The sequence below is a fragment of the Pseudopodoces humilis genome, chromosome 6 (assembly GCF_049639895.1).
Source record: "Pseudopodoces humilis isolate 2021_Gansu_Grassland_sample_001 chromosome 6, ASM4963989v1, whole genome shotgun sequence".
Classification (NCBI taxonomy): domain Eukaryota; kingdom Metazoa; phylum Chordata; class Aves; order Passeriformes; family Paridae; genus Pseudopodoces; species Pseudopodoces humilis.
The window spans coordinates 71,463,996-71,481,385 of NC_142205.1; the positions used below are offsets into that span (position 1 = coordinate 71,463,996).

General features: G+C 44.5%; 1 protein-coding gene across 2 annotated transcripts; it reads right to left on the bottom strand.

The window, feature by feature from the left end:
• Positions 1–308: 308 nt before the first annotated feature.
• G3BP2 (G3BP stress granule assembly factor 2) lies at positions 309–16,821 on the bottom strand. Of its 2 annotated transcripts, XM_014260375.2 has the most exons (11): positions 16,703–16,821; positions 14,548–14,629; positions 13,321–13,494; positions 12,329–12,419; positions 11,305–11,407; positions 9,621–9,801; positions 8,558–8,656; positions 4,655–4,757; positions 4,271–4,399; positions 3,966–4,084; positions 309–3,204 (listed from the first exon to the last, which is right to left on the bottom strand). In XM_014260375.2, the coding sequence occupies exons 1-11, from the start codon at positions 16,795–16,797 to the stop codon at positions 2,935–2,937; spliced, it is 1,446 nt and encodes a 481-aa protein (XP_014115850.1). In that variant the 5' UTR covers positions 16,798–16,821; the 3' UTR covers positions 309–2,934. The 2 variants fall into 2 exon arrangements, with proteins under 2 accessions (XP_014115850.1, XP_087913247.1); XM_088057121.1 differs by lacking the exon at positions 8,558–8,656.
• Between the last annotated feature and the right edge of the window lie 569 nt (positions 16,822–17,390).

The following is a 17,390-nucleotide window of genomic DNA, read 5'->3' on the forward strand; positions in this document are numbered from 1 at the left end:
CCCAGCACCACTGCCATAACCATTTAAGCCATATCCCACAGCCGGATGCTGCAGCCTGGCAGGCTGCAGAGGAATCCCAGCTGGACACGTCTGAGAGGAGCTCAGGTCCTCCCCAGGCCACACACACCCCAAGGTGAGAGAAGCCACCAAAGTCAAACACCTGAAAGCACACGATGCTGTGCTGCCGCAGCTTGCCGCTGTCACCGGCCAGGTCAGCAACGATGTTCTTACAATCTTTTCTGTGAGCGAGGGCTGCCAGGGCTCTACAGCCACCTGCATGCAAGAGAATTAGGGACATGGATAAATGCTGCAGACATCAGTAGTTTATTGGTATGTTTAGTCAAAACACATTCAGAATGGAAACTTAAAAGTAAAAATACTTTCCACCTGCAACAATTAAACTAGAATCTACTAGCATATAATGCTTGACAAGTTACAGCAATAAAGATGGTAATCCACTGTCTCGAATACCTACTAAAGTCAAGATGGTCAGCCAAGTTTGTTGAAGTAGAACTGTAATGACAAAATACTCCCACCATTCACAAATCAGCGACTAACAGTAATGGTCAGTGAATCCCTTCCTTTGCTCTAAGAGGTACATGTACTATTAAGAGGGTCAAGAACACATAAGAGTCCACAGTACAGCAGGTGAGCTATCACCATGTAAACTTCTCTGGATGATGTTCCAAGGGTTCGTGTCACTTAAACAAGAAGCAATCCAAAAAGCAGAATGGCTCAGGAGCTCTTTTTACTACTCCGTTCTTGTCGATTATTTCCAGTGCCATTTGCCATACAAACGAATTAGGTGGCAGCAAAACACCACAGCACTACAGAAGGAAAAAAACAACCTCCAGGCTACACAAACCACACTGGTGGCAAACTGCTGACCGATGACAAGCAATTTGTCCGAGGGCTTCAAACCTAACGAGTGGAGTTGTGTGGCGAGCACTTCAAGTACTACAGATTTCCAGGTAACAGCTGAAATTGCAAGACCTTCAACAAAAAAACCTGAAATATGAAAATGCCAATTGGTAGAAACGTGTCCCAGGAAAAAAAAGCATATGAAAACAGTGCAAGACTTACCATGGAACACAGAAGACCTCAAGTCTGGGAGAGAACAGACAGATGCCACTTCCCCTCGCCTAGCGTATGAGAAAAGATGTGCAAAATCTTCCACGTTACTGGAAACCAGCAAATGATTGCATAATCCAGAGACAGACTGCCAGGATGCCCTCCCTGCTTTTGCTTGAAACTGCCCTTCTTTAATTTGAAGTCTTCCGTGTTCAGGAGCAGCTGCGGGCGGTCACGCTTTGCACGGACGCACGCACAAACACCCCCTCTGCTCGCGAGCCCGGAGCCAGCGCCCGCACTGCAGCGGCGGTGCATGGGAACGTGCTCTGGGACACGGTCCAGAAACAGCTCTCCACACAGAACACACCGCTCACACTGCACAAGAGGATGCCTCCTTTCTATCCGTCCGGCCAGAGCCACCTCAGTGCCAACTTCAGCTCAGAGTTATGTGCAAAATGAGTACAAGTTTTTAAAAAAGTGCAACCGGAAAACGCAAGAACTTAAGAGCCGCTGTTTAGTTCTCTGAAAATTGCAGTATCCCCGTTTGGTAAGCTCACCTTCACAAAGGATGCTTAGTTCTACCCATTACGAGCTGGCCAGAAGCGTCCGCTGTGCTGGACTGACTTCTGGAATTCGGGTCCAAGAGAGATTAGAACTCCACTTTCTTTATCTCTGACACTGATTAAAGAAAAGAGACAACCTGGAGACTACTTGGATGCCTTCATCCTCCCTTCCCCCCCACTGCAATAAAACCAGGCGAACTTGTTAATTGAAGAGCAAGGTGGAAGATCATTTTAGCAACGTTTACTCATTGAAAGATACTGCAATTTTTTAATACAATTTTCCAATTATTTCCTTTAAATGCTTTGCAGCCGCTTGGCTTTGCAGCACAGTACTTCATACACTATACTGTACAAAATCACCAGCAAGACTGGAATGATGTATTCATAGAAGGCACCATCATGCTTATTACATTACCAGAGAACTCAAATACAGTCAAGACAAGTTTCACTGTACAACGCTTCTCGAAGGGGGAAGGGGAAGGAGGAGTCTGTTGAGCAGCCATGCCTGCACTGAAGAAGGGCAGATAGAAAAAACTGACGTGAGCTATCAAACTTGTTGCGTACTCAGGGCTACGACTCGGAAACTCTGGGTTCTGGTTACAGCTAACTGCATTCCTTCTGGAACAAAGGTGTAGTCTTATTAAGGTTTGTGTGTGTACAGAGGTTGGTCACAGCAAGCAGAGCAGATGCCCACATCGTTCCCCAAGCTATTCTGTCTGAGTAAGAGGATGAAGGTTTTCCCTCCGATGCCTCCTGCAGCTGTCAGTACAAATGAGTTCAGAGGACCCATTAGTGCATTTTGATGAGTGCGTAAACACGAGTTTGTTTGGAGCTGAGTGTTCTAAGAAGGATAAAAAAAAAAAAGGCAAGCTTCTCCAATTGCACAAATTGCACTATCTGTGTTTCCAACAGTAGTAGGCAGAAACGGTAACACTTACACAAAATGTGCAGCAGAGGGTTTTTGACTGAAAGGATCTGAATTCTACCGGGCAGGTCCTTTAGTTCAACTTCTGTTGTAGATTGTTAACTGGTCTTTTGTTTTGTTTCTTTTCCTTTTCTCTTTATTTTTAGTCCTCAATTCTCCAAGTACACATTTATAAATTAAGAGTGTGACTCCTGTTGTGAAACTGGGGAAGAAATGTCCACCTCAATTTAAACTGGAAACCAAAGGATGTTTTCACATCAAAGAAACGATCAGAAGGGCTGTGTCACATTCCAAAGCTGAAAAAAAAAATTAACAAGAATGCAAACACGATGGATAATGTACCACTGCCAAGACTGTCTGCCCACAGTGGAGATTTCAGCGACGCTGTCCAGTGAAACGGCCTTCCATCTGCCCAGTTCCTCGTCCAGAGCCGAGTTTTTGTGCCATGCCACCTCGCGGGGGAGGTCCTCTTCCGTCACGGTCCCGCATCATGCCGCCACCCACTATTCCACGGGGTCCCCCCGGGCCTCTCTCGTTGCGGCGAATATCCCTGCGCTCGTCACCGCCGCGCGTCTCTCGCTCACGAGCGGCTCTGGTTTTTTTCTCCTCCACGTTCAGGCGCACCTCGCCGCGGAACATTATGGGCTTATGGGGAGAAGCGGTCAGGGCACACGTTAGTCACCGCAGCGCAAAGCCCGTGCCACAGCAGGCACACCAAAACTCTGCACTGCCTGCGGGTCCCGGCCTTCCTTCACGTACACACCCGAGACAAACGTGACCTGTGTTAAGGGTTCCCTGCAGCACGCCACCTCGGCCCTAGAGAACTCCATTTCTACATTCGCTCGGGCACACAAGGAATCGAAGGGCTTGTCTCAAGCCAAAGCAGTGCTGTCTTTAGCCTCCTCACTGCCAGCTTTAGTCTTTGCCCTTCAGGGTTGAAGTTCCTGACGAATTGCTCTACTAGGTCTCACTCCCACATTGCGGAAAGGAAAACTGCTTCTTTCTCTCCCCTGCTTCCTCAAAGCAAAACTGCAAATAACCCTGCTCCCACCTCTGGACCCCTGGGTATGGAATTCAGAGATTTGTGTGATGCCCTTTGAAAGGTTACCTGTTCTACTTTCAGCCAAAGGATCTCTAAAAGTAAGTTCTGAGCTCTGTGTGGAGTATTTTGTATAGAGGCAAAAAACCCAAATTCCACATGATGCACTTTGAGGAACGCTGGCACAGCTTTTGAAGCTGCACAGCACTCCTGACACAACGGGTATCCAAAAGTGGTTTTCTTTCAGCTGTTTTTTGAATGCCAGAGCCAATGGCAACGCAAACTAGAAGGGCCCACAATACTTGTGCTTTAGGGCCTCTGGTCCACCCCTGGAAGGGGATACTCAGTACCCAACACCAATACTTACTTTTGCAACTAAAATTCGCTGGACCGGCTCAGAATCGTCAAATACCACGAATCCAAAATTAGGCAGTTTTCCTCCCACTCCCTTAGTATTTATGCGAAGTTCTACCACATTCCCAAAGCCTGCAGAAACACAAGGGAACAGACATTTTATCGAAACCCACAGTGCCAGCTCTACACCCTCTGCTCGTTCCAGACATCTGTAGTGTGGCACTATGTAAAAGCTTTTCCATGTAGTCCAAATCAGTGTTAGGGGAGTTTTTAACACAGTTTTCCATCTCAGTCCCTGCAGCTGGAACCACTACTTACTCATGAAGAACTCTTTCAGTTCACTCTCATCAATATCGTGTGGCAAGTTCCCAACAAAGAGCTGGTGGCTGTCTGGGTAACGAATTATCCGACGATTATCCGACTCGTTCTGCTCCATGTCTCCCCTTCCTACAGACAGCACAAAGAGGAAGGTAGAACCAGAGGTCAAAAGATGAGTGTAAATCTGGACAAACACATCTGAGGGCAGCAACAAGCATATTCACACTCCAGCCACCTTGGACTCCAAATCATCTTCCCTCATTTCTAGTTGAAGGCAGCAGGCACAGGCAGTTCATGATCAGGCAAACACGACACAGGTACAGCCAAGGCCTCAGCAGACACCTCTCCCTAACCCAAGCAGACACACAAGCTCATCCGCGTTACCTGGCCGAGGTCCTCGTGGTGGAAAACCCGGTCTTTCCCTGGGACGCTGCTCACGAACGCGAGGAGGTTGAGACTGAGCTTCAGGTTTCGTTTCCACTCTTGGCTAAAAGAGGAGAACGTGCATTATTTAACACTGGCCCGTAAAAAAACCCCAAACCCCCAACTAACCAAAACAAAAACCCCCACAACACAAGACATGGGTAAGTGGCATGCACAAAACAAACTCTGGAAGATAGATACTGATGTCAATGTGTCTGGGAGTGGTTTTTTCACCTGTCTGAATTCCTCTGTACCAATCCAGGACTGCAGTGTTCATTTATCATTGTTAAGAGGTGCAAAGCAATCTCTCAATCAGAGCATCTCCCCAGAACACGCCTAAGGTGAACTTCCCATGTTTGACCAGGCATTGAGACCCCAATGTTCGTTATTCACAAATCCCTCAGCCTGACTGACATCGTAGAGGGCATAAAGCTTCCTCAAGCCAAGCTCAAACTTCATAGATTAGGAGGCAGTCCAAGATGAACACAAAGAGATGGGCAAATCCCATGTTCTGTCCAAGTCCCCGAGGAACTATTTTCCTGCAGTGCAGAACAACTATACAAAAACTAACAAAAACAAAGAGGAGGACAAAAGCCCTTGGAGGCGAAGTTAAGTATTTCCTGGAATGAGTTTCTACAGACTACCTCTTTGGATAGGCTTCAACTTTCCTCGTGTCAAGTACACCCTTTGTATTCAGGTACTGGAACACCCATTCCAATTTTTTGCAAGCAAAAAATTTGCTTTATCAGAAACAGACAGAACAATAAGAATGTTTCTATGCAGGCTGCTGGTCACTGAAGAAATTTCCAGTATTTCTCAAATTCCAATTTCTGTACAATAGTTAAGCAGCTGATGGTATGCTGGGTTCCTATCTTAGAGTAACAACATTATCCTCAGGAGCACAAAAAACCACAAGCAGCCTGCAAGTAGGATTAAACACAAGGTGAACAGCTATAGGCCCAGCCTGCTGGGGAGAAGCAGTTTTATTAAACATCTCCCTTATTCTCCTTTAAGGACTCAGGATAACTGTTGGTTCCAGACAGAGTACTCCCCAGGTAAAAAAGACTGGATTTTACATGCAACAACCAAGTGTTACACACCAAACCAATGTCTCGGCCCTCCTACCACTTGTGCTCCACACAGCTAGGCATCTGTCCCTACAGCACTTGTAGGATCACTTTCTCCGTTCCAGGAACAAGCTCAGAAAATCAGCCTTCCTGTTAAATCTTGTTCCATCGTATTTCCTGAGTCACTGGAGTGCCTCTGCTATCTTTCATTCACACGTCGTGAGCGCATCAGAAATTACACCTCAAAAGCAAACTTGATACCTTCAGACCCCCATTTCTCAGATAAGCATGGCTATCAGGCTCAGACTCCCTCCTTCTGTCAGCCCCAGCCAAGACCTGCCAAGCCCCTGATGTCCTGCTGTTAAATTCCCACTAACAGTGACCTTGTAGCTGCTGGCTTTGTGTTCGGCTGAACTTCTTACCCCGCACACAAACAGCTGATCTCCCTGCTTGTTTTCTAAGGAGTACCATCCTTTTTTTATATAGAAAAAGGCTGCCTCAGTGCCTCAGGAGGAAAGCCCTCACACAGAACTGTGCTCCCCAAAACACTGCCATGACTGGCAGCACCACAAGACTCCAGATCAGGGCTGCCATTTACAGCCCAAGCAGCAGCTCACTGCAGCTCATCTTCCAGCACGTCCCAGCAAGCACAGAGTGGATGGAAGCACACTGAGTAAGAAGTTCAAGAGACCCAAATTACCACAGGAGCCAAGTATGCCGCAAACCTCGGCCTGGTGGAGCTTTGACAACCATTAAGGAAAAGGTGGCATTGTCTCTTCTCTTCAGGAGCTCATTTTGGGGAGGGAAAGGAACTCTCCCCAAAAGACAAGAATCAGGCCCTGCCTACCCCTGCTCCTCAGCAGCCCTATGACAAACAATGCAGTAATAAAAGTCAGAGGTAAAAATAACTGAAAATGTTATAAGGGAAAGTCCCAGTTTATCAATGTAGGCAGGTGGATTTCTAATCATCTCCAATTAGAAAAAGAGCAAGAAATGCTGACCTGTTTCACTCCACAGCTGTAAGGAAACGGCCCTGAACTGCTTTATATCCAGACCAGTCCGTGTGCAGTCCTTTGAGGAGTTAACACTACAGGAACTGTATTTTTAGCCTGACAGAAGTGGGGAGGGGGGGGAACTGGAGTGATGCAGAGAAATGAATGAGCAGAGCAGTTACTTCTTTTTAACATCACTGACAGCAGCTAGAACAGCATCTCAAAGGAGCCACCCACCCACCCACCAGGGCATCTCCTGTCCTCCTTTACATGCACAGTGTCTGGCATAAATGGATCCATGAGAACAGGAAAAAGCTGGTACTGCTTTGCAGTTTCTTGTTCAGGTGCCTTTTCTACCAGATTTCTACACACCGTGTCTAAAATATTTTCAAGAAAAGGAGCTCAGAACTGACTAATTCTGGCTGCAGAAGAGCTGAGAGTTGAAACTCCTGCCATATCAGTATTGCTCAGAAACTTCCACACACCATTACTTAAAATATGAAGTCAAAGCAAAAGAAATCAAAAGGCATAAAGCACGACAAGCAACAGAGGCAACACGGAAGAGTTTAAGGGGACATCTATGAGCTGTCTCCTGCTCTCTTGGGCAAATGATTTGAAATGGTTTTTGCAGCCACATTATAACCATCCACCCTCTCAGTGCCAAATAAATTAAAACCAGTTTTGGTTTTGCATAAGGAAAATCTATCCTGCATTATAAAACCGTGTTTTTACAGGTTAAACACCACCTAAGTGTTCAAAGCCCTGTTTAAGCTGATGAAGACAAACAGACTTCCCAACTCATTACACAGCCTTTATTTGATGTCCATGATAGTCCCAGCAGACCAGAAGCAACACCACGTAAGGTACTGGGGATTGTTTGGTTAGTTTTCTTCCATTTTTCTCTTTTTCTTCCCTGTTTCTTTTTTAACATGCATTTGGCTGAAGGCTAGTCCTAGAGAGGGATCTCTGTTACCACAGAATTGAGAAGAAACCAGTGCAAGAACAGCAGCTGCAGTAACCCAGCTATCCTACTGAGAACTGCAGCCTTGCAGAAAGGTTGGACAGGAGCAACTCAAGCTACAGCATTCTGGTACACCCTATCAATGCACGGGGGAAAAGGACACATTTTCTCTTAGTACATTTTTATACAGATGGAGGAAGCTGAATTCAGAATTTAGAATGTCTCACAACACCTTGGCATGAACAGCACGTGAGCTGTCACCAGGTCAAACTTGCTCTCCTCCTTTCCCTCATCACCCAGTCAACCTAGGAATGGGAAGATAGCATTGTCCCAGCAAGGAAATGTGAATCCTTCCATTCCTCACACAGTCATAAGTTGGTACAGGGTTCTGTGACAAGCTAATTACCCATGGATAATGAAACCCAGCATAGTCCTGTGGATGTTAGCCTTACAAGGCAATCCTGCACCTCAGAAATGGTGCACTCTCTTTTTGCTGCTTTTGGGCACTTCCACCAATGCCCTTTTCAAACACACTTCAGAAAAGAAGCATTTTGTGGGGAATTGGTGTTTCCCCTTTAAACCAAAGCATATGCCATTAAGTTAGGTAAAAATACCCGAGAGCGATTTCCTGTTTCCACAAGAACAGATTTTAACATAACCATCACCCAAAGTTACACCTGTTACGTGGTCGTGCCCTTACTTGCGACAAGGAGGTGAGTGCATTAACATTTAACACACAATTAATTTGTGCAATTTAAGTCAAACAAGTTGATCTGTTAATTTAAAAAACTGAAGCAGTTTGCAGAAGTAATGAGACAATCCAAGGTGTTCACAGATGGGTTACCTGTGAGACTGGTGCTTTAACATGGGGTGGAATTCCAGAGGAAGAAACAGTACCACTAGGAGGCAGGTTTTTACTGGTCACTGAAGCCCAAGAGAAAGCCTGCAGGAAATGCAACAAACCTAGGCTACTAATCATGGCAAACCACTGACATTCCTACAGGGAAACTCGTCCGCTAAAAACACACTTTTGGTTCATATCTGACTATTAAATAATGGTTGTGCAAGCATTACAATGGAGGTACAGAAGGGTTTGCAGTTCCGGCTGTCTGTGGATCCCAAGGGCACGGAACAAGCGCGTGCCGTGCCCACTACCGCTGCTCGAGTGAGCCCAGTGCCCTCAGCATTCCCAGATCACTGCTGTCCGTGATGCAGCCAAACCTAGGACTGAAAACCCTGGAGTGTGAAGTGTCTTTTGCACGAAGAAAGGAAGCGGATGCCTGAAGTTACAATCAAAAATGGAGAAGAGAAAAAGCATTGAAAAAAAAAAAATACAGGAGACACACTGGAGCTAGAAAATGACCTCGCTCCAGCTCTCCCTGGCTGCTCCCAGCACTCTGCAAGCCCGCAGGTGTAACCACACCAGAGGACACACAGTGTGCACTCTGGTCTTTAAGATTAGGCATCATGACTGTAAGGAGACAGTCAATGCCCCCAGACTGATTTTGAACCGATGCTGCAACAATTTTGCGACCGTCAGTGCGTTCCGTTTCTTTTCAAGGAAAGAGCAGCGGTCCCCATTGTATGAGATTTTTGGTAGTGGTAGCTACAGGTGTTTTCTTAACATGTTAACTACACATTTAAAAACGCCTACACGTGCATATATCCACACACACACTTTACAAGAGCTTACAATCCACAATAGGTGATGAGCAGCACTCAAAAATAACATTTTTTTCCCTTTTTAGTGAACCTTCGCATTTTTGCAAGCTCCAAGATCAATCCTAGTTGTTCATACAGCATGACACTAAAGAGAGGTACCGGTTTAGCCACCCAAATAGGAGAAGTTTAAAGGCCAATCTGGTTTCCACCTGCACTTAGTAGCACAGATATGACTTGTAACTAACCTTTGGTGGTTCTTGTGGTAGCGAAACAGGTTCTACAGGAGGTGGAGATGGAGATTTCTCTTCTAGCTCCTCAAGGGTCTTTTCTTCTACTTCAGCTTTCAGCTCCTCAGCTTTTGGTTCAGATTCCAACTCTGGCTCAGGCTCATGAGAAGATTCTTCCAGCGCCTCCTCTATCCCATTGCTACAATAGTCAAATGCATTTTATGAGTTTATCAACTGCTTTGCATTTTATCACATTTTGTAGGCTGGGCTATGACAACAGCTCTGCTATGAAAAAGATCCTTGTGTCTCCATTTGCTACAACGTGGTTTGTACCTATACAATACAGTGAGAAGTGAAGCTGTACTCCCCTACTGGGTACAAAACCAGATTTTACTTCTGATGAAGCAAAGACATGTTCTATAGTTCTCTGCAGAGAATCACACAGCCTTTCAACCCTGGAGGAGAGGTGCTCAACCCAAGAACTGCTGCTTCTAAAAGAATACAAGTACAGTGAGGACCAATGGACTATTAAGCTACACACATAAACAAAGGCAGTTCTGGAATGAAACCTACTGTTTCTTTACCAAAATGCTACACAGCTTCCTTATCAAAGCAGCTGTGAGTCCCATTTACAGAAAATCACACGCAACTTGTTCTCTGGTCTGTGTGGCTGAAATGTGGGAGGTCTGAATATGTTCTCTCTTCAGGCACCCCAAAATCCTACTTTACCTCCAGTCACCTCTGTCTCTACAGCTCCTGCCACAGGTGGCCACATGCCCAAGTGACTCTATGATGAACGATGCCTTTACAGCCTCTTTCCAAATGACACAGTAACCCCAAAATAAGACCTGACTTCACGCTTTCAGGCATCCAAAACTTTCTGCATTATCTGGAGCAAACCGCTGCCAGAATTCCTGCAGATTCCACTTTTCCATCAGATTTCTCATTAGGAGCATTAAGTGACTTGTGTTTAGCATTACCACTGATGCATTCAGCAGGTATTGTCTAGTGATGTCATGCACATTTTTTTTAACAGGGGAACCAGAAAGTTGGTTCTGGCCTTTATTACACCACTCATATGTTTAAAAAAAAGCGCAGGGTTTGGTGCTGTTTGTTTCTTTGTGTTTTTCTTACAAAATCATAAATACTTTTGTTCTTTAATCTTGCTTAGATTTGCAGACACTCAGGACAGAGAGCTATTCTTCCAGTACAGCAGCCTCTCAAAAAGTACATCTTTCAGTTCCAAGTGATACCCAAATTTGAGTAACATATCAAGATGTCTCTGCTCAGTGCAGGGGGTTGGACTAGACGACCTTTAAAAGGTCCCTTTCAACTCAAACTACTCTGTGATCAACCACGCTTTTCTGAATGCACCTGTGACGTAAGTCCTGTCCTATCAAACGTACTGTTCCAAGTCTGAATTACAAGGATCCCATTAAGTGTGTTCACACATGTGGGTCGCTCCCTTTTCATCTCACTCTTGAGACCACAAGTGAAAATAACTAACACAGAAAACCACCCCGTTTCCTCTCTTCCATAAAGAAGCAATGTCTCAAAATAATGTTAACACAGATCTCTATCAAGCTAAGCAGATTTTCCTAAATTACCTGTTAAATCACATCCAGAACCTAAAGCCAAAGCAATTCTGTCCGTCATTTTTATTAAAAAAAAGCAACTTCATATAATAAAAAGGACTTCTTACGTTACAGGATGGTTTTCATAATAAGTACTGCTTGCATTCTCTTGCACAGGTTCAGGTGATGGTTGTCTTTCCTCCTGTTCCTCTTCCACCTCTTCTTCAGACTCTGACACAAAAAAAAAACCCTGTCATCTCTTACTGATCTCCACAAGTGTACACGAGCCACAGTTAAAATAGAAGCATGTGAAAGCAGTAATCAAAATAAAGCTTCACCAAGAAAACATTGCAAAATCAGCTGCAAAAAAAAGATAGAAGAGCCTGCCTCTCAGTGAAGAGGCTTGGCTGTTTACGATTTTCACAAGAAGAGGAAGCCAGAGACATATTACTGCTAGGAAGTTCTGGGAGGAGGTTTTGAGGATCTTTTAAAGCAGCGGGTGGTTTTCATATGGTGGCAGTGAAAGAGAAAGATTGCACTATTACCTCATAAATCTCAGTGCCTCAGACTAAGACGATGAACATCAACTACAAGGATGATTGCCTAAACTGCTCAGTTCCACAGAATTGAGATGAACAAATTCCAGAAACCACCCAGTGAACGCATGTACAAATGTTCTGGCTACACTCTGATTGGCTCTGCCCCATTGAACAGAGAGGAAAAATCCCAACTCAGGTCCAATTCAGCCCCGAGTAGCAATGAATTACCGCGTGTGATGATGATGGAAAGGTGAACTGTGTCATATCTGAAAACCAGTTAGGACTTTCTCTTCAAATCACGTACTGAACTGACTGATCATAGGACACAAGTGTGCCTGCTGCAGCTACGGCAGCAGAAGCCCTGCTGCTCACTGCTTCTCTGTCAAGCCTCAACATCTGTGAGCCAGTTCAGCCCTTGGGGAACACGGCACTACTTCAGGACCTTCATTTGCCAGAATGTTTTGGACCAGCAGAGCTTCACTAACAACAGCTCCATGCCCCACGAGAAGGCAACACAGTTTGCATCCCAACACCTCCATGAGACACTTCTGGCAGCTCTGCACACAGGAGAGAGGAACAAAAATGACACAAACCCTACGCACGCAGTCCTCACCTTCATCAAGCTCTCCTTCTGAATCCCCAAATACTTCATCTTCGTACCTGAAGATATCGTTATGGACATAGAACTTGTTTGGAACAGATCCCTGTCAAAGAGGAACATGCAGCGTTTAGCAAATACAGAGTATCAGCAGGTAACAAAAGGATGGACTACAGACCTAAGTTTCAGGGTACACACGGACATGTTGCAATAGGACTATGAGGCAAAAGTTACTTTCCAAGTTATTTTTTTCTTCTCTAAGCAAACAATTGAACAGTAGCTTCTGCCCAACTGAAAAGGGAAGTTTTGAGCAGAATAAAATCTGCTAATTTTGCTAAGTCATGGCAATCCTGGGTTTTAACTAAGTGTATAGCCCCTCAGTTTCACTGAGGAATTTCCATTTTCCCCATTACAAAAACTTTACAATAAAAACTCTGAAGTTTCACGGGGTGGCCCTTACACTTACAGCGCTGTGCAGGGGAACAGTGAAGAAATTCAACATGAACCTGAAACATTCATCTCAAACCACACAATAGTTTGTGATGCAGCGGGGGGAAAGAAGTAGAAAGAACACAAGACACCTTTTACCTGTACCCAGCTTTGCTCTCACCAAGAGCTAAATGTGAGCAGTAACTTGTGCAACCCACACTCACATTTGCCGTTAGACTTGAAACTACACAGCTACAGCAGAGATTTGGTCTACAGAGCTGAACCTTATTTTTAAAAAAATATTATTTGTGCCACTGTCAGCTCCCAAACACAAGCTTCAGTGCTCTTTGTAGTACTGCTCCAACACTTCAAGTCTGAGGAAACAGAACAGCTCAGGAGGGATCCAACACACTCACTTCTCTACATTCACACACTGGGACACATTTAATGATACTCTCAAGACCGAGTTTTAAAGCCAAGTCCTATTTTTTGTCCCAATATGACCAACTGTAGCTCCAGGTGAGGTCAGTTTTTTCCCATCATGATTTGAAGTTTGACACAGTCTAACATACACTTACTTCTGGAGCAAGCACAAAAGTCTGCATGAACTTCCTCATCGGCTGCCCATTGTTTGACAGCTCTCCCATGACCTGCACGACCACGCCGTCGCTCAGAGTGGCATGAGCGTCCACGTGCCGGATCTTGGTGTGGCACTCACTGAACTGCAGCGACATCACCTTCTTGTGTATCTCCTAGAAAGAGACAGATACGTTTCAGCTGCAGTGACCTCTGTACGGAGCTTTACACCTTTCACCTACCTGAGTCTCAACTAACCCCAAAAGAGCACTCTCCTGAGGCTCAGGAGAGAAATACAGGAACCAACTGTATTCAAAAGTCTTTCACTCACAACAGTCTTCCTGAGCTCACTTAATTGTTAATCAGAAGAGTTTCACGAGGATTCAAGTGTTCCTCAGAATAGTTAAACAGCATACAACTTGCTATACAAGTTTTCCAGCCATTTTAAAATCTAGGACCTATTTAAGGCTTTAATTTTTTTAAGGGCCCGTGAAAGGGACAGGATTTTGCTTGTGTTATAAAGAAAACCTCCTAAAATACCCAACAACAAAAAACACCAGCCCCAAAACAAAAACCAAGAACCCAAACCAACCCTTTACTCATCATCAAAGTACCAAATATCACAGGAGCGGGGGAACACCTGCACTGCCAAGATTTTGTGCTGCAAATGAAATTGTGTTGGTGAAGGGAGAAGAAACCACACCTGCCCTAAACAAAAAGCTACACTGCTCAAAGATGTGGCTGCCACATGAAGAGATGTCCCAGGCGACAGACAATTCTGATTATGCGGTACAACCAAAGCAACCCTCAATTCACTTCATTCATTTCTTCAGATAGTTATGTTCCACTTGAACAAAACTCCACTCACACAAGAATTTTATGGAACTCAAAAGATCAGTCCTTTCCTGAGGAATTACTTCTAACTGAAACAAGATACATTTATATCCCAAATCTATCAGGTCCTCTCGACTTTGCTTCCCATCCTAAAGGTGGTTTCTGCAGCCCAGATGCAAGCTGAAGAATCAAACACAACTGACAATGAAAGCAGAAATAAGCAAACAAAAACCCTCAAGCTAACAAATTCCTATTTCTCTCTGAACAGGAAGCAGTATCACAATCACCAGGTAAGAAAGTCAAACTCATTGGTAAAGCAAAAACCTTGATTTATTCTGAACATTAACGAGGATTGCAGGATTTTAATACTTTTTAATTTTAATTTTAATACTCACAGCTTGACCATATACCGCTTCTTGCGGTTTCCCACTGGCATCCAGTCCTCCATGAACATAGGAAGAATTCCTGCCATAAAACCTGCAAGCAAAGAGATGTGAAAGTCACAGAAGTGAAAAAATAGAACCAAATCCAAAAAGTATTTTATCCAAAAGTTGTAGAGCTCAATGCTTCACAAATGTCACTAGATTCAAGAGCCTCCAAGAATACAGGAACAAACAAACTTAATATTCAGCAGTGCAGTTTGCCCGAGGTGGCGTAGCAGACTCCCAAATCAACCTCAACCTTTTGCTTGCTTCCTTTAAGGAAGGTGGCCATTTTGGCTGGGAGGTTCTTTACCCTCAGAATCTCCTGCCTCTGACAGAGGCATCATCCCAGCCCTCCTGCCACTCCTCTGAACTCTCTTCTCTTCACAGCCTTGGCCAGCACCGAGCTCGTGGTTTTGATATTTAAATACGTACACTCGCTTCCAATATTCTTCTTATATTTCAGAGATCCTTTGGCACTTGCATTCCATTTCCACATTTTGAGCCTAGAATAGTCTGATTCAGTTTGGATTGTTACTGTCAGCTTACAAAGCATGTGACAAATGCTTTGTATTTTCAGTACATTTATATTAATAGAAAACCACATTGTATCACCCTGTGTTCTTATTTAGGAGCATGCTTTGCCTTGAGGGTGATTGCCGTGAGGTGCAGATGCTAATCCGTACCTTTGTTATCCACCCTTGTACGGTACACATGAAATAAAATTGTCATGAAGTACTTCTATGAACTCAGTGTCACACAGAGCGGACAAGAATACTGAATATTTCTCTCTACTTGAAGGAGCCAGTGCAGAGGGTCAGCGTACAGAATTAAACCCTAGAACTTCCACATTTCCCATTTCTTGCTTTATTCTACTGGACTTAGAAAATCTTTTTAGTTCTACTTCTGTGAAAATACAAGCCCAAGACCTTTACTCCCTTGACTATGTCCAGAAAAAAGTCTGGGACATATCAGATTGTTTTCTTTGGTACCGACCAATCATGATTTTGAGCATGGTCCAGCACTTCCTAACAGCAAGGAAATACAATAACTTAGCTGAAGCAGTGCACAAGCAGATAGGAAAACATCTCTTCTCTAAAACATTTCTCTCTATATTCCAAAGCAATCTCTCTGAAAGCCAGCAGTTCTTACTAAGGGTCTTCACAGAGGTTTAACTTGCTCTTAAGGAACTGCTCAAAGCCTCTGGGTGGTAGAGTCCCCAGTTAAATGGAATTAAAGACTTTTGGTTAAGGGGCCAAAAAAGCCTTACAAATTCAACTGAAATGCAACAGGCATTCAACCAGACCAAGTAACACCCATTTAGAGGGCAAACTGCTCTCTGCTGCTCCTAAGGCCTGGGCAAGCTTTAGATAATGACCAGCAACAGGATCCCGTGGCTCTTCTCATGCTTTTAGTAGGATGAAACGATAACACTTGCTGTCCTAACTCCCTCAGCGCCGCAAAGAGCACATCAAGCACCAGGAAACCAGGGAAACCTGAACCTTCCTGCAGCAGAGAGCAAGCTGCTGTTCAGACTAATAGCAAGATAGAGAGAGGGGGCAAGACACCCTCCCTGGAGAACATCACTCACAAGAAAGGCAAATGTCCTCCATATCTGAGCCTAACCAGAAGAAAGGGGCAGCAGCGGCAGAGACTGCAAATGGCCAGAAAACATTTCATACAAGCAGCTCCAGAGCTGGGTAAGATTAACCCAAACCAGATCAAAACCCCTCAGACTCCTCTCTGCAGACGTAGTTAAGGGAAATTGCACAGATGCTGTTGTTAGTGACACTTTCAAGTGGACAGAGAATGTTCCTAAGCACAGGGGAGCTTGCTCACGAGTATCTATCCAGTGTCCCCAGCCACAGCAGGTATTTCTGGAATCTGTCCACATCACCATTTTATCACCTTGGAAGGAACACACTTTTCCACAGAAGAAATACCTTGATGACATGCCATACATCCACATGATCTGACTTGGTTTGCAGTAAGATAAAACAGTTTTTCCGACAGCCCAGAACTTAGCCAGGTTCATTTTCTCCCATGCTCAGAAACTAATGTCTGATTTACAACAAACAGGACACACTTTGGTTCAAAAACTTTCTCACTTGGTGAGTGCAAATGTTACCTGTGCAAGAAGTCAGGAGCTTTGTTTAGCAGAGTGTAGTACTGTCTCACGAACTCCCGCCCTACGAGCAGGGGACTTGGCTTCTCCATCACCATTTCTTTGGTACTCAGTGTCAAACGCTGCAATGGAAAATATTCACGTTAGTTTGAAGGCACCCCTAAGTATCACAACTTCCTCAAAAAAGGAAAAACACTGTGATATTGGAATTGAAACAATTATGCATAAAGGGCCTTCCATCGCTAGAAAATACTCAACCAATTCAGGACACCCTCTCCCACCTCTTTTGAATAATAAAATTTCAGTCGATTCATGCATTACTTTGATGAAAAGGGAACAGTGGGTACAAAGTCCCTTACAGAACAGGTGCTTTGAAAAACATAAAAAACCACCCTGAAATGAACAAACAAAAACCATGTAAAATATCTCAGCCTTTGGCTGATGAGTATTTTAAAAACCTGGCCCTGCAAAGCAGACAGGAATACATACATTAAGGCAGCTGGTATCTCTGCTTCAAAAGGTTACTGTCACGTCTGTAGGATGAAGATGGGAACATCAATATGAAGTAACCACTGGCTGGATTCACATTCCATGGAGACAGGGAAGGGAAACCTCAGTGCCCCAGGGATGACCAAAGTCTTAGGTACTAGCTGTCCATCCCAACTGCATTTCTCTTTTGTCATAGAATCAT